Here is a 27,239-nt window from a genome sequence, read left to right as displayed (position 1 = left end):
AATATGGAGTGTGTCTTAATATTTATACCAAAAATGGAGAATATTCAAGCTTAATGTAAATATTTTCTTGGGTCTGTTTTCCTGATCTCCTTTATTATAAACTGTGTCCACAATCTGCTCTGGCATTCTGAAGACCCCCAAAACATAAATGTCTGGTGTGTCATTGGAGTCACATTTTCAGACTCGCTGTTTTTGTGGCGTTTGTATGTGTGCGTGTGTCTCTCCTGTCCTCGGGCGCCACTGCGCTCAGGGCTGTAGTGCTGCATAAAGACATCCACACCCCCGTATGTCTCCTAGTGGAAACATCACAGTGTAGGTTTTGGGGGTAGGAAGCGCCAAGGAATATACCATCTCTCCCGCTGCGAGAGGGGAGAGCCAGTTTTTTTTTTTTTTTTTTTTTTTTTTTTTGTTTCCCCAGTCTCTGTTTGCCTGTCTGAAGGACCCCTGCTGGTGGTTAATGCTTCTGCATAGTGATTATTTGCCATGAGACTGTGGCCATTTTAATTGGATGTGTGTTGAAAGTCTTTGGGCAGAATCGCTCAAGTATTTTAAGACTGGAGACCTATGACAATATGGTCTGTTTGAATTTTAGATGGAGTTGAAGTCCCTGTGCATTTAACTTGTCTAAGGAACGAAGCACAAGGCAGCAAAAGCCTGAATAAATTGAGCCTCTTGCTTGCTGACTATATAGGAGGTATAGTACTTGACTTCCAGGTTTCCTTTTTTGTGTGTGAGGTGGTGGTAGGTCAGTAAGTAAGTGTACTAGGTCAGTTTTATGCATGTTTGCCTTGGCTGTTGGGTGTTTGCTCATGGTGTTTGTTTCCTTGTACAGTATAACTGTATTCTGCCATTAGAATCTTGCTATACTCCTTTATTTATTTTGTCTGTATTATTAAAGCCATGGTCCTAGTTTACTGTTTCCTGGCTACAGTGAAGCAGAGTGTGTGCACAATTTTCAGACAGATGGTACCGAGGAGGTAGTAGAGAAGCAAGGTCGTGTGCAGAGATGATGGGACTTCCCAGAGGTGGTACAGTGCTCAAAAGAGCCTTTTAATCACTGCACAAAAACAGACATTTAGAGGTTTGCATAAGCTAGATATTAAGAATTTAAGCTGTGTAGAACTTTGAAGTGTGTATATCTATCTTTGCGCTGAAATGGAACTTATAAACCCTAAACTTAAACCTTTTTGGAGATGGATCACCATTAATGCTTTGGTTCAGTTCAAAACTTGGCCAATTGCATGTCTAGGAAAGTGTTTGACCAAAAGTTTCATTGGTGTCCTGTGAAAAACAAATAATTTGGGCATGTAAATACGTTCAAAGAGTCGTCCAACACGGGACATAATGCGTTACCCTTGACCAGGGGTTGTTTATGACCTTTTGATGACCAAAACTGCAGGCTCTGTGTGCTAAGGACAATGCTAATATTTCTCCCCCTCTCTCTTTCCCCTGCAGAACTGGGCAGTAGGGCAAAAAGGTTATGTGTTGCCGAACGGCGGCAGCCTTACAGTGGAGCCGACTGGTGTTCAGGGGGAGAGAGTGACGAGGATGACCCAGGATTCTTTAGTAAGTGACTGCCTCCGTGTTTAGCAGTTTTGCTTTAATTGTTGTGCGTATTTGTGAGCTGGAGAAGCACAAACCTGCACATGGGTCCACAGGTATACTTTGCGTGTGTAACCTCTCCCACCATTTAAATATGTATTTTTAGTACAATTAGTGGCCCAGAAACCTGTAGAAACCCATGTGTACACTCATACCTAAATTGATAAACTTTTGTTTATTAATGTGAACAAGATATCCTCTTCAGTTCCTAATGTGTTCAAGCCATTTTCCTCTTTCCTCTGTCTTTCAGACTGTAACTCCAGTGACATAAAACCAGATCCAAGCACCCTGGCAGCCTCCACGCCTACCCACAATGCTGTGGGAGGGCAGAACACAGGGTCGGAATTAGGCAGCAATCAGAAACCTGGGTCAAAGGTTGTTTACGTCTTCACAACAGAGATGGCAAACAAGTAAGAATTTATCTGCCTGTGAATTGTTAGTATGGTATGACGACCCTTGGTTTAAAATAAATAAATAAATAATTCAGAGTACAATTAGTATAAGTATATCTAAAGACTGTTTCTCTTTGAAAGTAACCTGCTTATATTTCTGAGGAGGCCCTTCCCTCTCAAGCTTAGCACTACCTAGATCTGTGTTGGAAAAGGGAGAGAAGTGTGAGCAATGACATTGACGTGGTAGCTGAGACTGGAGAAACCTTCAGATCACAATCAGCAGGATGCCAAATGTCAGTGACGAGACATGTCAGGGACTCTGTCACGCATGCTGTGGCCATAAGGAGGGTCTCCCACTGAGCAGCGTGCCATTACAGGGCTGACATTACACAGGAAAGGCGATGAGTCTAGTGTCACAATATTGACTCTGACTGACTGTCTTCTTTATCTTTTGCCGTATGTTTCTAGTTATGAATAGAACTGCACAGTCAAGTGATATTTATACACATTGAAATTTAGTTTGCCAATTACCTCCTTAAATGGTTGGGTTGGGATGATAAATGCTGAACCATTAATTAGGAATTGGAATTTAATGAGCTCAGTATAGTGGAAATTTTGTCCTAAGGCACAGTTGTTGGTGCATCAGTGGCATCTACCGATACTCATGCACTGTATGTGTACTCTCTCTTCCCTTTCCAGGGCGGCAGAAGCGGTGATAACAGGCCATGCAGAGAATATTATATCTTATCACATGAACAATATCTCCAACAGCAAGGGTGGCAAGCCACAACTTCCCCTGGTAACAAATAAATTACTTCTTAAACTGTAACGTATGTTGCAATGTTGCAATTATCAAAAACAAAATAAGAATCACTTTTTCTACATTTCTTTTAGAACAATCAACTTGGACCCCACCAGAATGACCCTAAACAACAGGGGGCGCCATCCCAACAGCAATCATCTCATCCTTCTGACCAGAACCACCAAGCAGCCTCCAAAGCAACACAACCTGGCCAGCCGCAGCAGCAGCCTTCAGCGCAACCAGTTCAACCTCAGCAGCCAGCCCAAGGGTCTAAACCAGCCAGCCTCCCTCAGGATGGCCCTCCGTCAGGGGGCATGGACTCTAAGAGCCTCCCCAGCAGTAGCCCCCAGGATGGAGCTGGATCACATGATGGTAGTAATCCTGCAGGGACTCCCGGCAGCCAGCTTCCCAACCAGCCTCCAAGTGCTGGCCCTCAGCAGGGCTTCCCTTCCCTTGACCTGCCCAAAGGAGCAGATGTTAAGCTAACAGCCCAGCACCAGCAACAGTTAGCTCATGAGATCATGTCCAGCATGGGGGACAACCCTGAGGGTCTCTCACAAGAGCAGTTGGAGCACCGAGAACGTTCTCTACAGACTTTGCGTGACATCCAACGCATGCTGTTCCCAGACGACAAAGAAATGGCTGCCATGGGCCAAGCGAACATGGGCGGGCCTCCACCCAATGCTGCCATGATGGAAGGTGGGCCCAAGAAACCTGAACCAGGGCCTCTTCAGGCCATGATGGCTCAGTCACAGAGCCTGGGGAAAACTGGTGGTCCTGGAGGTCCACGCCCAGATGGCCCTCCCTTTGGACCACCTGGACCCAGGGACATGCCTTTCTCCCCTGATGAACTTGGGCCTCCTCCACAAGGTCCAGGACCCATGAATTCGCATCCAGGGCCTGGTGGAGAGCATGGCGACCACATGACACCAGAGCAGATGGCCTGGCTGAAGCTACAGCAGGAGTTCTATGAGGAGAAGAAGCGTAAGCAGGAACAAATGCAGCACAGACCAATGGGAGATATGATGATTCACCAGGGTGGCCCAAGGGCCATGATGCGAGGGCCACCTCCTCCCTACCAAATGAACCCTGGGGAGATGTGGGGTCCTGGGGGTCCAGAGCCTTTCCCTGAGCAAATGAACATGGGCCCCAGAGGAATGCACCCACATATGCAAAGGATGCCTGGTTTCTCTGGAATGATGAACCCAGAAATGGAGGGAGGGCCTAATGCTATGCCAAGGCCTGGCATGAACTGGCCTGATGATATGCCCAAGATGGGGGATGGAAGGGGATTTCCACCAGCTCAAGGGATGTTTGGAGGTCCTGGAGGGCGAGTGGAGAGGTTTCCCAATCCTCAGTCTGTACAGGAAGCCATGTTCCATCAAGGCATGGGTGATAAGCAAGGTATGGGTCTACCACCAGGCATGATGATGGAAATGAACAGGATGATGGGGAACCAAAGACCCATGGAGCCTGGTAATGGAGGTGGCATGATGTTTCCCAGAATGCCAGGCGAAGGTCCCATGAGCCCTTCCTCAAGAATGGAATTTGTTAAAGGGCTAGGACGTGACATGAGTGAGTTTAGCATGGGGCCTGGCAACCTCAATGTCAATATGGGCCCTAATCCTCAGATGATGCCCTCCAAGATGAGAGAGCCACCAATGAACCTGAGTCCCGAAGAGATAATGAAAATGAGGCAAGGTGGAGGTCCAATGCCAGAGAACATGGGCCCACAGCCGAAGATGATGCAGGGGCCTCCTTTTCCTGACCAGCCCCATCCAGGTGACTTCAATATGGGACCCAACCGACCGTTTCCAGGGATGGGTCCTCAAGGACCTGGAAATCAAAGGGGTCCCAGAGGCGAGCCACCCTTTGCCCCCGATCAGCGAGGAGGCAACGTGGGTGGCAACGGTCGTCTGAGTCACATGCCACCTTTACCACCCAATCAAGCTACAAATAACTCAGGTCCTCCGCCCAACCAGAGAAATATGGGTCGCAAACCTTCAGACCTGAGCGTCCAGTCCGGCCCAGCAAATTCACCCAATGTCAACCCCCTCAAGTCTCCCACCCTGCGACAGGTTCAGTCTCCCATGTTAGGCTCACCTTCGGGTAACCTCAAGTCTCCTCAGACGCCCTCCCAACTGGCTGGCATGCTCAGTGGGCCCTCAGCAGCAGCGGCTGCTGCAGCAGCTGCTGCTGCCTCAATCAAGTCTCCCCCAATGATGGGTTCGGCAGGGGCATCACCCGTCCACATGAAGTCACCCTCACTTCCAGCCCCTTCCCCCAGTTGGACATCGTCACCTAAGCCGCCCATGCAGAGTCCAGGGATTCCCCAAAACAACAAACCTCCCCTCAGCATGACCTCGCCAAATATGATGGGCAATGTGGAGCAAGGTATGGCAATCTGCTGTATTTTATTCAGTGTGGAAATCTGTATGTTTCAAGCGGGTTTGCAAAATAATTTTGGGGGCACTTAACTCTGGTTAACTCCCGTGTCCAGCACGGTTTGGTGATTCCCTGCTTATAAACACAGCTGATCCAACTGGTTTGTTAATTGCCAGGTTTAGTAGATGTGTTTACTGAGATACTGGCCATCAAGGATTGGATGTAGTTTATTTCCTACATGTATTTGTGACCTAATGGATGCCACAAAGATTATTATTATTATTATTATTATTATTATTATTAGCACTTATTAATATTATACTGAAGTACTTTCTTCTCCAATCCCCTCTTCCAGGTGGAAATGCTCCGCCTTCCGCACCTCCTTCCAGTAGTTCTGCCAGCCAACCCAGCTCTATCAACGTTCCGGGAAGTCTTCCGTCCAGCAGCCCCTACACTATGCCCCCAGAACCTACGCTATCCCAGAACCCTCTCTCTATCATGATGTCACGCATGTCCAAGTTTGCTATGCCTAGCTCCACGCCTCTCTACCATGATGCCATCAAAACTGTCGCCAGCTCAGATGACGACTCGCCACCTGCCCGATCGCCAAACCTGCCATCCATGAACAATAGCATGCCTGGTAAGAGTGTACAGACTTGTAATAAACTGTATACAGTATTTAAATGATCAGCAGCATTGTAGGTAAACTCTGGATTCTGGGAGTGTGTTTTGAGATTTTAAGACCTAGATTTGCTAGGCTCTGGTCTTACTTGCCTGTTCTGTCTGTTCTCAAATGGTGCTTTTCCACAGACCAGAGGGGTTTAGCCTAGTGTGCTTGCGACGCTCTGATCCCTCATTTTACAGAATTGCTGTATTTTCCAGTTCATTTCTAAACGCCCTCTAAAAGAAAGACTGGAGAACTGTTTAACCCTGGATTTGTTTTCGTACATCACATCAGAGCACATGCAGTCCTTGATTCAGCAGGGTTGATTACAAACTAAATATTTGACCTAAAGTTTTTCTGTTTCTGCTCTGCTGACGAAATGATGTTGGATGCAAATAGCAGTTAGCGATGTAGCTAACATTAGCCAATGGCTGCTAGCTTTGGGACACATCTACAATATTAAAAATCTGTTTAGCACCTCATTACTTCGTTAAACATGGTCTGTCAAAGCACATACGTGTGATTAGCTGTTAAACTAACGCTAATTGATGAAAGATGTATGTTTGGTTAGTCCTGCACAGAACACCCCCCTCCCTGCATTTTCACAAGTGGTGTTTTGAACTAGAAAAGGGATAGAGGTACTGTTGGTTAGTTCCAACTTCTATTTTTTTCATGTTCCTCAACTGCCCCCCCTTTTCAACCCTAACTGTTGTTTCTTCACTGTCCCTTTTGCAGGAATGGGGGTGAACCATCACCAAGGACATCCACGTATGATGACTCCTAATTCTGCAGGCCCCATGCCTTCGCTGAGCCCTATGGGCATGAACGCCATGGGCTCCCAGCCTCTTTCCCATGGCATGCCCAACCAGATGCCCTCACCCAATCCTATGGGGCCAAACATGCCCCCTCACTCTGGCCCCATGGGTCCTGGCATGATGTCCCATGGCATGATGATGCCTCCCGTCTCTCAGGACCCAGGCATGGGCGGCAACCAGATGATGCCACAAGGTCGCATGGGTCTACCTCATCGAGGACAGGGCTTCCCTCCAGGGCAATCCCCTCCACAGCAGGTGCCCTTCCCGCACAACGGTCCCGGGCCCCAGGGTGGCTTCCCACATGGGATGGGCTTCCAAGGAGAGGGTGGTCCAATGGGAAGGATGGGGAACATGCCCCATGGGCCTGGTGGTGAGCCAGGAATGTGCAAGCCTAACACACCTGGAGGTCAGGAGTTCAACAACATGCCAGGTGTCTTTAACGACTCTGATCTACACGAGGTGATGCGGCCGGGCGCCTCGGGCATCCCTGAATTCGACCTCTCGCGCATCATACCTTCAGAGAAGCCCAGCCAGACTCTGTCTTACTTCCCTCGCGGTGGCGAAGCGCCTGGTGGCAAGCCTCCTCATGCTTCCGGCCCCCCTGGATTCCCCCCAATGCAGGGGATGATGGGGGAGGGCAACCCCAGGATGGGTCTTCCCATGCAGGGCATGGGTGGACCCCCTGGCCCTGGCCACATGGGGCCCCAGGACATGCCCATGGGTAATCCTGGACACAACCCCATGAGGCCACCAGGCTTCATGGGCCAGGGCATGATGGGTCCTCAGCACAGGATGTTGTCACCAGGTCAACAGCCAGGCATGATGGGAGGCCCGGGGATGATGCAGGGCAAGGAGCGGCCAATGTACAGCCATCCCGGCCCCGTGGGCTCCCCCAACATGATGTCACTACAGGGGATGGGTGGTCCTCAGCAGACTATGATGATGCCTCCTCAGATGAGGCCTCGGGGCATGGCAGCAGACATGGGGATGGGCTTTAACCCAGGCCCAGGGAATCCTGGGAATTTAATGTTCTGAGCTGCTACAAGGAACCGACGAGCCTCTGCCACAGTTTAACAAACAATCCGGATACTGCAAAACCTGTGAAAATAAGACTTTTTTTTTTATAAAAGGAAACAAAAGAGCTACATGTGGCTGTGTGTTCTCGTTAGGACAGTGTGTGTGGGAACTAGGACACGTGTTGCTCGAACACACCCAAGTAGGACAAGGCTGATGTATTTACACAGACAAACACACACGAAAAACGGACACCTGGATGTATACCGAGGGAATCCTCATCCTTGAGAATTGGAAGTCATTTTGCAGGTGAAGTGCTATGAGGGGACCTACAATAATGTGCCCTCCTCTCCGTTTAGTCCAGTTTCAGCTCCGTTTGGAACATCAGGAATGTATTCGGATTCAGAGAGACAAACTCAAAGTAGGGTCTTTTTAGCCTGATATTGTGTGCCCATAAGTCTACATGTGGCCACATTACAAAGCCAACAGCAAACCAAGCAAACGGATGACCTGAAAGTAGCGGTTTATTGTTGTACTTTTATATAAAAAAAAAACAAAAAAATCAAAAGGAGGGAGGCAACCGAGTAAAAATGGTTGGAGGAAAAAAAACAAACACAAACTGAACGAACAGTCGTTGAAGCGGGGGAAAAAAAGTCAAGAAACATTTTGTCACAAGTTGCACCGTCTTGGCTGTATGTTTACATCTCATCGCATCACTTCCCTCCGAGTCATGAAATGCTCTTTGTATGTGTGTACTGTACTTGTGTTGTTAAAGGGATTTTACCAGTGACTTCTATAGGGTTTTTTTTTTTGTTATTTTGTTTTTTGTTTTTTCCATCTTCATTTGTAAAGGGGGAGGGTTGGGGGTGGCTGTTGGTGGTCAATACGGTGCGACAAAAACACCACCACAAAAATACTGTGTACCGTGGGGGCGTACAGAATATTTTAAATTTAATTTCCTTTGCTACTCCCATGTATGATAAAACCAAACTAAGACCTCATACAGATCATAGTATTATTAAAAAACAAGCACAAACAAGAATTAACTGTAAAGAATAAGAAGTGTTTTTTGTTTTGTTTTTTTGTTTTTTTTCTTTCTTTACTCCTTTTTTTATTGTAGAGAAGAACACTTTGACAACAGTCAGTAGGAGCAGTAATCTGATGTATGCCGTCGGCTCGTGTTTCAGATTTTCTGCAAGCTGGAACGGGGTACATGAGTTAGCAGGTGACTCCAAATCGCGGCAGAAGTGTCGCTCAGCAGCACCATGATGTAAACTGCCAGAGTTGCGGTGTCTCTCGAAGACCGCACACACAACGTTCTGTGGGGCGGGGGGAAGGGGGAGCAGACGGGAATGGGTAAATCAAACGTTACAATTACTCTAGCCGACGGCTATGCAGTGCAGCGCTGGATTACTGATGGGTGGCAATTTTTTTTCTTTTGTAGAAAACAAATGATGAAAAACAACAGAAAAAGCTAATAGGTTGTCCTCATGTCCCCAGCCCTCCTGTGTTGATGCTTGTCATGTGTAACTCCATTGAATTTGGTACTGAACCACTTCCTAAGGCTGGGCTGTGGTGTTGGAAGACAAATAAAATATATTGTTTGGTATAAAGTGTCAGGCAGCCCCGTGTGTTTCTCTTGTAAATGTAAATGGTCTTTGGCTGCCCCCTGGTGGAATTGGAGGTCTGTGCAAGCTGTAATTTGAGAGCAATGTTTCATGAGATGCTTGTGCAGATACATGGTGTTCTTACTGACACACAAACAGAGTCTAAATCAAAGTCCGTCTGTCTGAAACCAGAGTTTAATGCAAGGCTTCATTAGGTCTTAAGATCAGAACGTCAAAAACACTGATCACCGCTTTTAAAATAAAAAACACTTTGTACTTTTTGTAGACTGATCAACTGCAGTCCAATCAACAAAATTAACACCTTCAGAATCAGACCTTTACCAGACTGGCTATTGGCTGATATTTGAGAGCGTTCTCATAAGTCTCCAGGGAATTGTGTGCTTTGCCCAGTCAATCCTTGCCTGGAATAAGCCTGGGAAGCAGTCTCCTACCCTTTCCACTCCACCCCTGCTGCCAAGCTCCTCCAGAATGGCCCAGGCACCATGGTTCTATAATTACCCGGCGTTCCATAGGGACACATGGTGGAGAGGCATCAGCGCTGCAGGCCTAATTTTAGGCTGGAGCAAGATTGTTTAGCAGCTGCAGAAAGACGAGCGTGTCCGTTTCCATTTCTCTGCCCAAGTGCTCACGAACATGAGACCTGTGTCAATGCTGAGATCATTGCTTGACTTTCAAGCATGAAAAGGGAATTTGAATAAATGGGTCATTTTAACAGTAATCTGAACATTATGAAAGAACATTGAGGTGTGTCACCATCTAGTGGTAGGCAGGAATACCGTAGTCTAGGAATTTAAATCACCTGAATCCAACTAATGGATTCCTTTGATTGACGCTTCCTGAGTAGAAGGTGTTGGAGCATGGGGAACATTTTAAGGGTGCTTCCCAATATGAGTAACACTAGTTTTTGGTTATGTAGTATAATTATAGATACGTGTCCAAGCTAATTATGCTCAACAGTGCATTCACTCATCCCTATTCCAAGAAACACTGTGGTCCTATGATACAATGAAAAAAGGAAAGGAGGAGCCAGTCCCATGTGGGAGGGAGGATTTGAACAGATGTGTACTAACCTGCAATTCCTGCACTAATTAAGATTGAACTGGAATGCACCCTGAAAAGTGCTGGACTGAAGATGCTCCAGAACTGGGGTTAGGAACATGGTGTTAAACAACTTGGATAAAAGTATTGGGACGCTCATTCATTGAGTCTTGGAGAGTTGATCCTGCTTTTGTTGGAGTAGCTGTCTCTACTACCCAAGCAAGGCTTTCTACTAGATATTGAAGCGTTACTGTCAGGATTTGATGGCATTCAGCAACAAGAATGTTAGTGAGGTCAGGATGTTTGTATAATCACCCCACGGCCATTATTCCAGAGAACACAGCTCAATGTTGGGGGGCTTTATTCCCCTCTAGCCCACACCTGCTGTTAGGCATGGTGCCGATAGGTTCACGTTTATCTGCTCCAGACAGTTCTATTCTATTGGCAATACATTGCTAGAGGGACTAGACAAGCTGTGTGTGTGTGTGGATGAATGCATTCATTAGAAGAAGTGTCCACACTGTAATATTAAGAAAACAGTTTGTCCTTTATTCAGTGATGGTCTTGTTTGTGGCTCATTCAGCCACCATAAGATCATATCATATATATATATAAGTCCTGCATTGATTCTGGAATCTGTCTGGGCTAGATATGTGAAAATTGAAATATAAGATTAAAAAATATGAACAGAAATAGTGCAAACCCAGCTGAAAAGCAAAATAAGTACATTGACTGTAATAATAATGAAAACAATATTTAATACATATAAAAGGCATTAATACAGAATATATAGAAGCCCTTCGCTTCCAAATAGTCAGCATCAGGATTTATGCTCAAGTATGGATTAGCCAACAAACTCAGTGCAGGCTGTGATAGCCAGTTCATCCACAGTAACAGCTTACAGCAGTAAAACCTGTGTAACCCCTCCAAGGAGCGCCGAGTCTCGTCTCAGTATAGATCGTATTCTGTTGCTGTCATTGCTGTCATTTTCTAGCCTGGCAGTGATCGCTATCCGAGTGTGCTGTCTGGGCCACTAGGTCTATGCTGCCTTGTCCAATCCCAGTTAAGGTCCATGGTGTTGCCACTATCTCCTGGCCTTTCGTTGCCTCTCCACATAAGTAGGCCTGGCTCGAAGAATTTCAAGAATGATTGCAACGACTTTCCAGCAGTTGGTCAGCAACTGCTTTCAGAATCTCACAAGTGCAGCACAAGTACATTTGTACACTGCAGTGAGCAAACATCACTCAACCAGCTTCATTTCATTATACAGTACTACAGGCATTTAACCAGCGGAATATGCAACAAACATCTCTTGTGCTTTCAGGAACAACTTAAACCAGGTCCGTTTAATGGATGGACCAGTAATAGTCGTTCCTTACAGTAACTGTCAACATCATCTTACAGCTTCTCATCCTAAAAAATCAGTTTCCCCCAAATGTCATTCAGGCTAAGATATGTCTGGTGTCCGGCAGCTGCTTCTTTACTAGCTATGAGGATATTTACATTTTAAGAAGTGGAAGCTTATACTCCACCAAATACATCTGTGGTATTTGACTGACGCTCCTATACAGTAGAGTCATGTAACACAGGTAGGAGGACGCAGTATTACAGAGTGATGCCCGATTTGGACGGCGTACATGTAAGATAGCTACGCTTTCCAGCGTCACCTGATTTGGACTCCACGTGTGTCACAGCGGGAGTTCAGTAAAATTAACAGAAGGGGGCAGATCACCTGACCTTTCAACATGTATTTAGAATTGTCAATATGTATTATATATGTATATGTCAATGTCAATATGTATTACACTGTAATATAATAATTACAGTGTATTGATTGCACACTGTGTTCAACCGTAATGTTTATGTACATTGTAATATTTAATAACTAGAATAATTCACATTCTGCGCAACGCTGGGTGTGGGTAAATGCACCGTGAGTTTGGAAGAGGAGAAGGCGGTGGGAAGAGCATTTTTGTCATGAGAGAGTGAGGGAAGAGGAGAGGTTTTATAGGGCGTGTAATAATAATGGAGAGGAGGAGTTTGGGTGTGGTCCTTCTCCCAAACCTGTTGGTTATTTCTCTAGTTTTTTCAGACCTCCCCCAAACGTACAGACTAAATGCAGGCTCCAGTATGGCTGCTTCATTACGTTTCATGGCTTCTTTCACTTGTTAGTTATGTTAGCCTTGTTAGCCTCAAGTGCAAAACTTAGTACAGCAAACATTTCTTAGCTGACTGACTTCATTTTGGCTCAGGGATCACTTCAAGTGTAGACGACAGACTATACTGCCAGATCATCTGGCCTCACTCTGCTGCTTGACCCACTGCTCTTGCTGAACCGCCGCTTGTCGCTTAAAAATCCGTTGTTTAGCAATGTAGGTGGAGCACACGAATTTGGTACGTCCATAGGTTCCTGTGAGAAGCTCATCTTAAGGAAGTCCTCCGCCCCCAGGTTGTCATCATGGCCACGATGACGCTCTGTCGCCATGTTGACAGAGTTCTGTTGGTGCGCCAAGCGATTGTTGAACGGTGGGCAGCTGGGGTGAGGGTGTGCCTGTAATGGATGGCGAGGTGGTGAGGATGTGGCCAGGGACTCGCTGAAGCTGGGAGGTGGAGTACATGCTCGGTCCGGTGTGGACGGTTCTGGAGAAGTAGCGGCCACTGTTGAGAGTGTGCCTGATCTTTGTTGCTTATTGGCCTGGTAGTCTTTGACGCACCTCTTGCACTGCTTCCACGCCAAGTGATAGAGCTCCAAGACGCTCAGAAAGAGCGACACGGCCGCCACCACCAGCATGAACACGATGAAGACGTTCTTCTCCGTCGGCCGCGAGATGTAGCAGTTGACCGGGTGCGGGCAGGGTGGGCCTTTGCACAGGTAGAGGGCATTGAGGAAGATGCCGTAGATCATGTACTGAACCACGATGAAGGTCACCTCCATCATGCTTCGGATGATGATGCTCAGGACGTAGGTCTGCAGCAACGCCCCCCTCAACCGCACCTTTCCTCCTCCGCCCTCTACCTTCACACATTCCCTCTCTTCCTCAGGGTACTTCTCCCCACCTCTGCCTCCTCCGTCTCCACCTCCTCCTTCCCCCCCACCTCCCTGGTCCTCCTGCTCCTTCTGCCTCCTCTTCTCCTCCCTGCGGACAGTGTGCATGGCATGGCCCATGTAGATGAGCGAAGGCGTGGAGACGAAGACGATCTGGAGCACCCAGTAGCGGATGTGGGCAATGGGGAAGGCGCGGTCATAGCACACGTTCTCACAACCGGGCTGCTCCGTGTCACAGGTGAAATCCTCCTGCTCGTCACCCCACGACGACTCGGCTGCTGTGCCGAGCACCAGGATGCGGAAGATGAAGAGGATAGTGAGCCACACTTTGCCCACAGAAGTCGAATGCTCCTGCACCTCTTCCAAAAAGTTCCCCAGCAAGCTCCAGTCAGCCATAGGTGCTCAGGTGGGACCTGCTAGAGTGAGATGTAGAAAATCAGGGATATGAGTGCTTGTAAAATGACAATCGGAGACAATGATCATAATCCACAGTTATTTAAATGAATGTTGACATAGAACATAGGTGCTCAAGCCTGGTCCTGAAGATCCACCAGCCTGGAGAGTTCAGACAACCCTAAATGTCTTCAGTCCCTGGATCAGGTGTGTGAGGTTAGGGTTGGAGCTAAACTCTGCAGGATGGTAGATCACCAAGATGAGGACTGGACACACCTTTACTTCACAGAAGAACCACATTTTGTTCCCTGAAGAACCATGATTGGGTGATTTGTGAATGTGAAGAACCTTTTAAAGCCTCATGTAAAGGGTATCCTTTCCATCACATGGAGGTGCTTTATGGTTCTTCACATTTTTTAACATTAAAAAAGGTTCTCTAAAAAGACATGCATTGAAAGGTTCTAGGTTCTAGGAATCTGACGTTTTTTATTTTTACACTTCTTGCTCTTCCTGAACCCTTTTTGGAGCCTGTTAAGAGTGCCACACTGTTTTTAAGTTATTAGTGAATGTGTACAATGGAAGATGGTCCTGCCTGGTCCAACCTAGAATCACCTACAACCTGTGCCAGCTTCAAAGTGGGTGATGTTGATGGATGACCCAACTGAATTGCATCATTTCCTCACAGGCCTTTCATCAGAAAATCATTAGCATATAATCTGGCATGCAGCACCCGTAAATATAAATATCACACTGTCACAGGATCTTTGCCAATCTTGTATTGCCATCATCTCATACAGGCTGCTAAGTGCTTGCACTTGGACATTAATTGAATCTAATCTAATCTAATCTGATCTAATAGATTACTATCTCTGCCATAATGGCACAGTTTGCTGTGTGCTTAACAGAACCCAGGATAAAAAAAAGAAGTCACACCATGTCCAAATCTCTGTGAACACCTTCAAATCATTATTCCTTCTATTGCCTGTCTGGAGCAGATAAACATGAACCTATTGGCACCATGTCTAATGCCAGGTGTGGGCTAGAGGGGTATAAAGCCCCTCAGCATTAAGATGTGGAGCAGTGGAACAGTGGAGCAGTGGAGTCCCCTGGAATGATGGTTGGTGCTCCATCCAGTACTTTTGAGCTGAGTTGGGGATGAGTTCAATTTTCTGACCTCACTAATGCTATTGTCACTGAATGCAATCAAATCCTCACAGAAATGTTCCAAAATCTGGCAGAAAGCCTTGCCTGGACAGTAGAGACAGTTACTCCAACAAAAGCGAGACACACTTTTTTCAATACCCTTGATTTTGGAGGAAACATGGAATGAGCAGGTTTCCAAATACTTTTTTTCCACATTGTGTATTATAGTGAAAGCAAAGTCATACCACTAAGGCTGTGGATGATGCCTAGACTTCCCATGCCCTTTCTCCTGAAAGACATGAGACTGGCTATATTTAGCGTGTGTACAGTACTTGAACTGTATATTTTTGCTGTAGAACTGGGCTGTCCAGTACAGTGTGTGTGTGGGAATGTATGGCAAGCATGCAGAAGAGTGTGCATTAATAGCTGTGTGTGTCTCGTCTGTATGTACTATATCTTCTCCGCTTTAATGTAAACCTTTCCCATACACTCAAGTGTTCCAGGCTTTGGGAAATGGACTGACAGTGTCTGAGGAAGTCTTGGCTAAAAATAAACACAGAGGCAAATCCATCATACTGCTTATCTTTCCCTGACTCGGCTTTAGGGGAGGTGCCTTCGCTGCCTGCGTCTGTGTGAGATACTTCCTTATAGACAGCAATGAGGGGTAAGCACCAAATGGACCTTTCAGAAATTATGTGGGTTACCAAACAGTTGCAGAGTTCTGTACAGTACACTGAGCCCTTAATGCAACATTATGTAGCATTTTTACCCTCAAATAACAGCTTCAAAATCATGCTGGTGCTTTATTGACCTGTAACACTGAGAACAGTGTCTATATAATGTTGATAATCTGGGCTTGAAACGCTGGAAACGTCACTATGTAATTTTGGTGTAAGTAGGCAGGATAACACTTGCGAGAACTGCATAACTCTGCTTAACTCAAGTCATATTAGTGTAAAATCCTATAAAATGACTCTACAGTGTCAGGCCACATGCTTCTTTCACTGTTAGTGCCGGTTCTGTATGACTCGGCGTGTCCAGAAATGCATGTGGGTGAATTAGTCTTCCTGACTGTAGAGTGAGCCTAGGAGAAAGAAATGCCCATTATAGCATAATGCTGCTTTAAGGCATAGCTACACCAGACAATGACAAAATGACTGAGTTACACTATATCCCCAAATGTTTGTGGACACCCATTCAAAGGAAAGCATTCAGCTACTTCAAGTTGCACTAATTGCTGACACAGATGTGCAAATGCACACACACAGAGCTTGTCAACCAGATAATGATGAACCTTTTCGCACCATACCTAATGCCTGGCATGTGCTACAGGGGCATTGAGCTCTCAGAGGAACTGTTTCTGGCGTGATGGTGCTCAAAATCAATACTTTTGGAATGAGTTGGGAGTTAGGGATGAGGTGGGGTAGTGATCATGATCGCCCTTGATTTTGGAAGAAACACTAAATGAGCAAGTGTCCCAAAACTTTTGTCCTTATCGTGTATAATAAAAGCTATGGCACGGTTGTTAGATCAACCGTTAAGAGGCCTACTATCATACAGTAAGTGTTAGTTCTGCTTCTCATAGCTTGTTCTGAAATGCATGTGTAGAGTGTGTCCTGTTTAAAGTGCGAAACTTCTGGACTGTAGGAGGATCCCAGGGGCAAGAAATACCAAAGAAAGACCAGAATTACACTATATGTCCAAATGTTTGTGGACTCCCCATCATTATTAAATGTGAACGAATGCCATTATTGCCAATTAGCATGCGACTGTTTTTCAAGAGGTGCCTTTTATACAAGTGCCCCTTTAAAAGACACCTGCATTTGCCATTCCTGACCACTGTCCTGTGTATAGCATTCTTCATTTCTCTGAGGACCTGAATGCTTGTCCTCTCCCAGGGCTACAGGCCGCTGTACAGTGTATGATGTTTTGGTGTCAGTTCTAAAAGGGAAGCAGCAGGGGTCTGTTGCCTTTGACCTTCTTCTCCAGAACTACCTCTGGTTTCTTCTTTCTGTGAACAACATTGCAGAGTGACGAGTGTGTCAGCCAGCTAAACAGCCACCTCTATATGCAATACAGCAGACACTCAGAGTACAGTCTTATCAGTGGACGTCTTAGTAATATCCATAAAGAAAGAAATATGCCTCTCTCTCTCTCTCACACACACACACACACACACGCGCGCGCGCGCACGCACGCATGCTCTCGCGCTCTCTCTCAATCTTAGTCTCAAGGGAGACCTCTCCAGAGAGTTGGTGGGAAGAATTTGGATAGAAAGCTCCCAGACCCTTTCTGGCACGCCAACAGAGATGCATATGGTTATGTGTGTCCATGTGAGGGGCCGTCTCTTAGTGGGAGGTAACAAAAGAGATGTAGAAATAACGAGCAGGGGAGTGTTTACAGCTCCCCACTTGATGCTCTTGTAGCAGCCTTTCCGTTTACTTGAGCAGTTAATCAATCAGGACAGCACTGCACACATTTCAGCGGATGAAATCATCCCTTTGAAACGACAGATGCTGCTGACTGTATCCTGACGGTAAAATAAGGAAAATATTAATGCGTTAGGCTTTAAATAAACACCACTACTGGTTGGTTGCATCTCTTAGACAAAAGTATTGGGACACCTGCTTATTCATTGTCTCTACTAACAAAGCACTTTTGTAAGTCGCTTTGGATATGAGCATCTGCTAAATGCTGTAAATGTAAATGCACTATTTACATGGAAAGGCTTTATATTAGATTTAATTGCTGTGAGGATTTGATTGCATTCATCAACTAGAGTCTTAGTAAGGTACGGATATTTCAATGATCACCACCCCACCTCATCCTAAACTCTCAAAAAGTTTTGGATGGAGCACCAACCATCCAAACCATCGTTCCACTGCTCCACAGCTCAATGCTGGGGGGCTTTATACCCCTACCCCAAGCGCACGCCTGGCATTAGGCATAGTCCTATTCTATTGGCAATACATCTCCTATTAGCAATGGGTGCAACCTAAAGTAGCTCAATGCTTTCATTAGTTGGGGTGTCCACAAACATACAATGTATACTGTTATCGCTGCTACTTTATTAGGTAAACTAATGAACTACCCGTTTGGCAACATATGTGGGAACCGTCCAGTAGACAGGCTGAGCCTGGCGGCACGGAAGCCCACTCGGAGACTGTGTCTGTGGGGTAAGAGCCACGGTTCTGCTCCCCTCCCATGGAGGAAGCAATCTCAAACAATATAATTTCCCTCTTACACGGCACTTAAAAGGAAACTGGCAGGGTTCGGGACGCCAAGGCCAAAAAGGGCAACGCTTAGCACTTACAAACAAGAGCCCTCGCAAATGTCAGCGCTCTGTTTAAAAACAGCTGTTAACAACACAATTGAGTCATACAAACAGTGAACAATGGACTCAAAAAAGTCTCAAGCCATACAAGTCGGTTAACGTTACTTTTTCTTACTAACATTTTTCTAACTGAGGGTGGACTTCCTGCCAAACTACCACCTACTGTACACTCCAGATGGAGTGGAAAATCAGCCTAATACTTTAAATATATCAGTGTATTATTACTTACTGTATTAGGACACCATACTAAACAATCACAAGTTTCCACAGAAGCCACTGTTGCTAAAACACTATCAAGAAGAGTCTTCCTAAATGAACCGGGGCCAAGAAGAACCAGGTTCCACGCACTTGCCCTTAGTCAGCTCTCTCTTCTTAATGTCCTTGGATCCAGAACAGCATACCTATGAGCTTTATTTATCTGGGGGGGGGGCTTTTCAGGAGGAAAGCAACAAACCTCACGCCCTTCTCCTTCAATGTTTACTCTTTGGTAAAAGAACAATGCTCTTTTTTGGAGTGGGAGAGACTGCAAACCCTAGGTTGCAGAAAGCTGAAAAAGGGCTCGGAAAACGACAGTGGAGAACCCAGGCATTTTCGTTTTGTGTTTGTGCCGTCTGGGTTTGACTTGCTGCAGTGACAGTGGACACAGTATGGGGAACACTTGGTGAGGTTCCAGAGGCTTGGTTTCTTGTTGGTTCCTTCTTGCAAGAAGGAGGCTTAAACGTTGATCAAGACGACAGTTGAACTAAGGATTAGAAAGCACATTAAAACTAATCTAAATCAGTGGATTTTCAAGTCCAGTCCTGGGGGACCCACAGTCTAGTACAGTTTCAACTACGCTGCCAGAGCACTTCATTAGGAATGCTAATACTAGGTAAAGCCTCATTCTGCTCTCAAAACAGCCTCTGTTATTTGTGGGATAGATTCCATAAGATGTTGGAAACATTGCTTTGAGATTGTGGCCAAGAAAACTTTACCCACTGCTGAGGCAGGTTTCGGTCAATAGATTCATGAAACTGGCACCAAATTATGACCCTACCATCTGTGTGCCTCAGCAGAAATCAAGCTTCATCAGACCAGGCTTCGTTTTCCAGTTAACTGTCCAGTTTTAGGGAGGCTGTGCCCACTGCAGCCTCAGCTTTCTGTTCTTGGCTGAAAGAAGTGGAACCCACCGTGGTCTTGTGTTGTTTTAGCCCATCCATCTTTCCTGCTCAGCACAACTGTACAGAGCGGTTACCTGATTTACTGTAGCTCTTTGGCCTCTCCCATCAAGGTGTTTCCATCTGCAGAACTATATTTTCTTATTTACACTGAGTAAACTCTGAGTACACTCTAAACTCTAGAGACCGTTGTGCTGAAAATTCCAGTAGATCGGCAGTTCTGGAATACTAAACATATTCATCTGGCACCAATAATCATGGCCCTTAAAATCACTGAGATCACATTCTGATAGTTGGTGAGTATTACCCAAGGCTGCTGGCCTGTACCTGCATGATCTTATGCACTGCATTTGTTAAAGCTGGCAGGCATGATCCATAATTTGGAATGCTGGTTATTTCGCTACTATCCAAACCCTGTATGTTGTGATCAGCTGAGCAGATACTGTTTTTAATGCAGAAATTATCTACATACCCATTAAACATCAGGACCTAGATCTGCATTCATGCTCTGCGGTGCGCTCCCGTTATTATTGTTGGAATTACTCAATATTGTTGTTTTGACATCCTGTGTCTTGACCTTTACCTATTTTTATGAAGGCTATGGACATACCAGGGTATCTCGTGTTATTACATATATATCATTATACATATCTCATGGTATTAAAAAGAGTCTATCCTGCTATATTATATTGGAGTAACTGTCTCTATAGTCTACATTCCTTTACTGTCTACCAGATTTTGGAGCACTGCTGTGAGGATTTGAATGCGTTCAGTGGCAAGAGAGCGGTAGTGAGGTCAGGACACTCATCCCCAAAACCCCCAGCGCATCCCAAAAGTATTGGAAAATGAAATTCCTAAATGTTTCTTGGCTTAGATTTACTGTTCTATAAGAATATGTGGAATATGTGGAAATGGAATATTTACAGTATGTGGAGACTGAACTTTTAAAGGGTTATTTACACTCATTTACTCTGTCATTTACAAAAGGAAGTTTTTTTTACACCTAAAACATTCTTTAGGGAAGATTTATTTGTGGAAATATTCCCAAGAACCCTTTTAGGTACCTTCATTTTAAAAGTGGAACTGGTCTTGGTTCAGCAACCAGAACTTAGATAGAACTAATATACAGTACCGCTGTCTTAAATTCAGACGCCCGATTCAGTGACTTCTCAGCACTGCTCTCACAACAGCTCCATTCTCTACCATAGTTATTTAAAGTCAAGAACTGTACAAGAAAAGCTCGTCCCCAGATCAGCGTACAGGGCATATGTCTGCATGAAAGGCCCCAGCTTTGCGCACACCAACTTCCATGTTCCCTGGACGCTTTTGCAAGCTTCACCACCCTCATAAATATTTACATCATCCTGTCCTACTGTCCCAGCCTGGAGCCCCTTTTACAGTAAAATAACTGTACAAGGAGAAGAGCTAGGGCTTGTCAAGGCTTATAAGAAGAAATGCGTTGGTGTAGGTGTGGGAACGTGTGCGTACATTTGTTCGCTGAGCTGATCCCCTGATTGAAATAGCAGGATGGCATTTGGTTACCAATTACAGTACAAGGTTAAGCTACAGAGCTTAAAATGTGTTACAGGATATGCTTCTCAAAAGGCTACGACGGGCACATATGTGTGTATGTGTTGCTTGTATTGAAACACTCTCTTGGGAAACATTCTAACATAATGACTTGGCGCTTATTTCCAGGCGTTCGCCTGTTCTTACAATGCCAATTGAATACAGGAACAATCTTGACTTGAGGCCAAAGTTTGAGGAGGTAGATTAGCAGACTGTAGCAAGCCCACCTTGACATTCATGTAAAAAAATATATTAATATTCTTCACCTTTGAACAGACTTATTCAAGCTCTTAACCTCTAATACTTTTATTACATCCTAAGGATTATTACTCATCCACTACTGCACGTAAAAAAAAAAAAACTATATCTTAATAAGTGAAATCCTCTTGGGGGACTTTTTAGTCCGGTTTAGTCTGGAATTGGAATTGGTTTTCACTCTTCCTGGTGTGATTCATTTGGGCAGGTTTGAATACAGTAATCACACTCAGATACAGACCAAAGCAACCACACAGGGATCCATCTAGCAAGCTCGCTCCGCAGGTTTGAGCTAATCGGCTCCCGTTTAGCCATATAATATTGGCCAGATAATTACTACAGCTATAATCAAATGCTATCTTCACTGTTGCTCAATGTGAAATGACTCAGAAATATGTACTAGTCCAGAACACATGAGCAGCCTCAAGTGTATTCTCAATAATATATTTCTCATTTTGAGATTGTTATATTGTATTGTTATAAGAATATTATTAAAAAAAAGTTATTTTCACATGTTAAAGTGTTCTTATCTACTATACATATTGGTAGATCATTTTGCTTAATTTAAGAAACAGCAGATAATGTTTTTTTCAAGAAATAATGCTTGAAACAAGGAAAAGTATCTGCCAGTGGATTTTTTGCTGTTTTGCTGTATGTAAAACAAATCTCATATTCTGAAACAATATAAAAAAGTACAATAGCAGATGTTTACGCAAGATTTCTCTGATAGATTTCTCTGGCTAAAATGTCATTTTTTTGCAGTGTGCATGGAAAGCAATGACTGGGTTATTCTTAAATTACAGGCGTGAGGAATTGAAGTTCAGAACTGTCGTCAGTTCCTCAGAGTTTAAGAGGTTACAGTCATCATCTGCTGTTTATATCCCTCCATATCTGGTTTATTTTAGATTCCAGTTTGTTTGCACTTTATCTTAATGCTTTCACTGGTGTTTATGCTTTTAGATCTAATGCTGAGCTCATTGTCACCAACACAATAGCAGTAACTAACACAAACTTTGAAATGTTAGTGGGAATGTACCTGTTCCACACACAACTCCTGGCTTTATTAGCCGACGTTTGGTATTGTTTGTCAGTACTTCTATCCCATATGATAACATTAGGACTCAAGAACATAACTTGGGTCTTCTGCGTTCATCTCGTCTGAATAACTTACCCAAAAAGCATCTTTAAAAACAGTCCTGTGGCACAGTCTTTACTAATGTAGGAGGATATCACAAAAAACATGCACATAATGGCTTAATAATGGGCTATAATTCTTAGTGTTTTGAATATTGGTATATTAACCGGGCAGCTGAAACAGTTAAGTCGATATTTTCCTTGAAATACTTCATAGATCACCTTGACAGAATACATTTTTCAAATGAAGTCAAATTGTGTGCTTATAAAGATGTTGAAAAATACACAGCAGTAAAGCAGTGCATGAAGTCTAAGGGTTGGTAAATATGAAAGTGATAACCCATAAAACGGCCCTGAATTGGTTTGTTGGGTTTTCTTAAATTCTGAGCTTGACAAATGACGTCAACCTCCAAGAGAAAGCCATGCAGAATCACTATCAAATGATTCTACTTTACCTGTGTGACTTCCTTTGCTTCTCTGTCTCTTTTTCAACTGATGGGTCCCTCCTAAATATCAGGCAGCTGGGCAGATGTCTCTCTCAGGTGACTCCTGTAGCCCTCTGCTTAAACGTGTAGTGTCTATCTCACTGAAGAAATTGCTCCAGGCTGTCACACACCCACGACTCTACGTCTCTGATAGTAGCCTGGTAATGAACTTCAAAGACCTCCCAGCTCGAGCTGATACCTCTACGATGACTCTATTAGCTTTAGTGTAAAGACAGGGAGTCACCTGAGATTAGCACCTGGGGCTCAACGTTTCTGGAAGCACAAAGCACCTGACAAAAGGCAGACAGAATAAGGTAGACGGACACTCTTCTTGTTCCCCTGCTATCGTGTCAAATCTTCAGACGTCTCTCAGTAGTAGGGCCGAGGGAATTCGTGCAACTTTCTCTCAGATTCGAGGCAGGGAGATTGACACTTTCGCTGGGAGTGGGTGAAGGCAGGATGGTCCCTCTTCACCTGCCGTCTCTGCCGATACACGGGTAGAGGCTGGATGTTGGGCCACGTTAGGCTAATGTAGATGGATAGTCTCTCGCTCACTCTCTTCTTTTCGTGTCTTTGTCAGCAGGAATAGACTTCTTGTGATCCTTAGATTGATGGACAAGACAGGATTTCGGTTCCTCTTTACTAACGCAGAGGCTAAGGATGGATGTCTCACATCGGATGCCTTCAAGGGATCAAGCCTTTCCTTCTGAAAGTTGGCCTCCTTCCACCTAGGCGAGGAAGTAAAGACAAATGTTCCTGATGTACTTGTTGGCAGGTCTGTCTTATCTAAGCCAGGAAGATATCTCCATCTCTTCACTGTGGTAGAGGCTGTCGGGTGTTCCTCTCTGGTCGTCCTGTTGAGTCAACGGATGAATCCACTTTCTCTTCGCTTTGGAACTCGTTCGCTTTTTTTTTTATCTAAGAAATAAGTCCTCAGCTGATGACTGGAGACAAAAGCTCATCTGGAGGAGGACTCCCAGCACAGCGTGACTCTATCTCCAACCGATGATAAACAGAAACAGCTGCTCGCAGGCCGTAGTTTGGACCACACTGGAAAGTGCACCCATAGGCATAAGGGCATTATAAGAAATACCAGCAGCCTTTTCCTCCTCCTTTGCCCTCCCTCCTTAACTCCTTCCCTCCCCCAGCCCCCCTCCACCCCCTTCTCATCCTCCTCCTTCCTCTCCCCCAATCCAAGTGCACCCCCCCACCCCCCACCACCACCCCCGCCTGCCTGCTTGATGCTCTATTTTAGTTTAGGCGAATATCTCGGCATCAGGAAAGGAAGTGAGATTTGTATTGGGAAAACAATGGGAATTCTACCTAGGGCTGCCTGTCCCAGGATAATTACTTCTAGCTTCGCCAGTTTAGTTTTCTGATGTCCTGAGATGCTGGTCGTGCATCTGGTGTTTAGATGAAAGTGTCTTAAGACAGAATGCTGCCATTTTAACGCTGTTTTTCCCCCCAGAATACTTCAGCTTGTTGTTATTCGCAGTGTGGAAGAATGCCTCCTGGTTTTCCAAAACAAGCCTCTTGTCTTTCTTTTTTTTTGACAAAATGTCCTTAGCTTATAAAAGAAACCAACATTCGGGGAAAAAATTTTAGAGATAACAAATGTGTCTTTCATAAGCCTTTATGGATTGTTTCAGGGTTGGTTCTCATTTCAAGCACATGGTGAGTCCACAGACTTGGCCTTGGGTACCATGGAGAGTACGGACATGCCATGTGACCCAGCTCGCTTGGGGCTGACAATCATACACATGAAACACAGTTTTGTCCGTTAATTCTCGGTTGGCCTTTATCTTTCTTACTTATCACAAGCTGAAGTGTGACGCCACCAAATCTCAATGCATTAATGTGGCCTACTGGCCTTTCTGGGAAAGGCATAATATTGGCATTCATGAAAGAAAGATGTTTGTGTGACATTTCTTTTTCTTAATAACACATGTAATTACTCAGTAATCACAGTCATGATTAGGAACACCAAGACGTCCTTTGTGTTACTGCTCAACCAGAAATTGCCCATGTGACAACCATTTGTGAAGATTCTAATAACTGAATTAAACCAGATTTGCTTCATAACATAGCTGGTGACACAACATCCATGGGCCAAGAGGCAAGACTGAAAATGGAGTGGTCTACAGAATTTTTTATACCGTCCCTTCGAATAGCTGTTTGGGTACAGCGAGGGTTCAGACTGAAGTGTGACCACGGCACTCATACTTGTCATCAGCCTCTCTGCTGATTCCCGTCACCTTTTTTATCACGCCTCTTCTGTCGTGGTCATACGGATAGTGATAAAATGCCTTCTCCTTCATTTAGTCCCTTCGTCAGTAAGGGCCTGAACAGTGCTGAAAGTGCCATATGGCTAAAACAGGCATGTACAGGACAGAGAGTGTTTTCACTTGGGTAAGGCACATGAAACCTTGTATTATTGCAAATAATGAGTCAGATTTCTACGGATGTGGTGCGTTGATGCTTCCTATAATTATTTATATTGTTGTTTTCTGCAAAATGTTAACTTAACAGAACAAGTAAAGAAATCTTACCTTTCTTCTAGCATTTCTATTGGAAAAACAACAAAAGGTGAGATTTTTTGGTGTTGATACTGTATGTGAGGGACATCCTGATAATGAGTTAAACACTGAGCACGTTCATTGTCATCTGTGTCTTCTTTAGGTACCCACAAACTATACTGAAAGCAAAAACAGACCATCCCTAGCTTGCTGCCCTCTCCTGAACCCAGGTGACCTTACCCCTGTTTCGCAGCACAGATGACCTGGCAGCTGTTTGTTGTGTTGAAAAAGCAGACTTTTCTTTTCTTTATTTCCTTATCCCTCTGTTTGCCTTGGAGCTCGACCTCCGTTGTGGTTTTTAGCAGGTGAGCGGATTACTCTGCTCAAAAGCTAAACCAAACATCTTTAATGTGTCTGGTGTTTTACCAGAACAGACAAAGAAGAGAAGGTCGACCTCTTGGTGTCTCTCTCTGCCTCGCTTAGTGTGTCATTACCACTGTCCATTCTTTCCTATACCCTTCTGGGACAATGAAGAAAAAGTTGCCTGCCTTCTGTGTTCAGCAGAATTCTTTATTCCAATCGTCTCCACACTGACAATGGTTGTGCTGATCCTTCGGATGCACAAATCTCTCCCCGAATTGACTTCTGAACCCTGCTTTGAGATTCAAAGGTTAGACATAAAAAAAACTCTGGTTTCAGAGTATCAACATATATCAACGTATTATATTCCATAATGCCAAACTTTTTGGATTTAGGGCCCTTTCGCACCAAGGACGTTTTATTCGGACAGAAAAAGTGAAGCAATTTTTTACGTATTTGAACCTTCACACCAAGTCCGCCACATTTGCCATCTGTGCTCTATAAATAAATCTAGATATTACCCAGCCTTTAAGCTCTTCTCCACCATATTTTTTCTTTAATACCGTATTTTTATAGTCAGCATGTTGCTGCTTGGTTGTATTAGCTTTTGTGTTCTGCTATGGACAGGGTGAGCTGTTCTGCCGCCATCTTGATGCTGATTTGTCTGCTCTGCAACAATGACAACAGAGCTCTGATTGGTCATCCTGATTTTAACAACGCAGAAAGTTGGCAGTACTTCTCTACAGGGACACATTTGCACGTCTGTTTCGGCAATGGGTGCAACGTAAAGTAGCTCAATGCATTCATTAGAAAGAGTTTCCACAAATATTTGGCCATATAGTGTATCTAGTGCAGTTGCATTGTTTGAAAGTTTGCAAACAGCCAGCACTAATCAACACCACACTCCAGCGCGGTCAAGTCATGCGCCACACTCCCCCTGCCTCGCAGCTCAAGTCTCATTAGCAGCTGTTAGCTAGTAGCTTTGGGTCATCCTAAAAAGGAGCTTTCATCTCCTTCACATGCCTGCTGCTCATCAGACATCAAAACCTATCGAATTAACCCAGACTTAGCCCACAGCATCTAAAACAATCTGTTGGCTTTTCACTGTTTATCTTTTAAATTTTTTAAAATAGTTTTCAATGGTTTCTTTCTACGAGCTAAACGTGTAGAATCTACCTATGCTACTAACTGCACAAACGAGATCAGCCGTACCCGCTGATTTCACTGATTTCCAACCAAGCACACGTTCCAGTTCCAAAGACCAGAGGATCTTTATTTTGAAGTAGACTGCAGTGTTCATATCTGACCACAACTAAAAAACGGACAAAACAATCTTGCTTAAAATATTAAATACGTATGTCACCTTTAACTTTATGCCTTTTGGAAATGAGGTCAATCAGGTCATCTTTTTCTCACTTTGCTCTTTACAGTAAGGTACATTTTAACCATGGGCTCAAACGTTGGCATGCCACTGTATATTCAATTTAATGTAATACTCCAAATCCTG

At 44.7% G+C, this 27,239-nt stretch overlaps 2 protein-coding genes across 8 annotated transcripts in view; one reads left to right on the top strand and one right to left on the bottom strand.

The window, feature by feature from the left end:
- The window catches only part of bcl9 (BCL9 transcription coactivator), a 125,669-nt gene extending 116,379 nt beyond the window's left edge, over positions 1-9,290 (top strand). For all 5 annotated transcript variants that reach the window (XM_072657805.1, XM_072657800.1, XM_072657803.1 and 2 more), the window contains exons 6-11: positions 1,456-1,566; positions 1,853-2,012; positions 2,694-2,793; positions 2,889-5,190; positions 5,537-5,821; positions 6,581-9,290. In XM_072657805.1, the coding sequence (XP_072513906.1) occupies positions 1,456-1,566; positions 1,853-2,012; positions 2,694-2,793; positions 2,889-5,190; positions 5,537-5,821; positions 6,581-7,695 (4,073 nt within the window). In that variant the 3' untranslated portion in view covers positions 7,696-9,290. The remainder of the gene's footprint in view (positions 1-1,455; positions 1,567-1,852; positions 2,013-2,693; positions 2,794-2,888; positions 5,191-5,536; positions 5,822-6,580) is intronic.
- Positions 9,291-11,075: 1,785 nt separating this feature from the next.
- gja5b (gap junction protein, alpha 5b) lies at positions 11,076-23,904 on the bottom strand. 3 transcript variants are annotated; one of them, XM_072657183.1, is made up of 2 exons: positions 22,827-23,904; positions 11,076-13,802 (listed from the first exon to the last, which is right to left on the bottom strand). In XM_072657183.1, exon 2 carries the CDS (start codon positions 13,780-13,782, stop codon positions 12,619-12,621), a length of 1,164 nt encoding a protein of 387 aa, XP_072513284.1. In that variant the 5' UTR covers positions 13,783-13,802; positions 22,827-23,904; the 3' UTR covers positions 11,076-12,618. The 3 variants fall into 3 exon arrangements, with proteins under 3 accessions (XP_072513284.1, XP_072513285.1, XP_072513286.1); XM_072657184.1 differs by having other exon boundaries at positions 11,076-13,799; XM_072657185.1 differs by lacking the exon at positions 22,827-23,904 and adding an exon at positions 18,486-18,600.
- Positions 23,905-27,239: the final 3,335 nt, after the last annotated feature.

The sequence above is a fragment of the Salminus brasiliensis genome, chromosome 15 (assembly GCF_030463535.1).
Source record: "Salminus brasiliensis chromosome 15, fSalBra1.hap2, whole genome shotgun sequence".
In the NCBI taxonomy this organism is placed as follows: Eukaryota; Metazoa; Chordata; class Actinopteri; order Characiformes; family Bryconidae; genus Salminus; species Salminus brasiliensis.
Note: the sequence above shows the minus strand (reverse complement) of the source record. Positions and strands in the feature narration are given on the sequence as shown.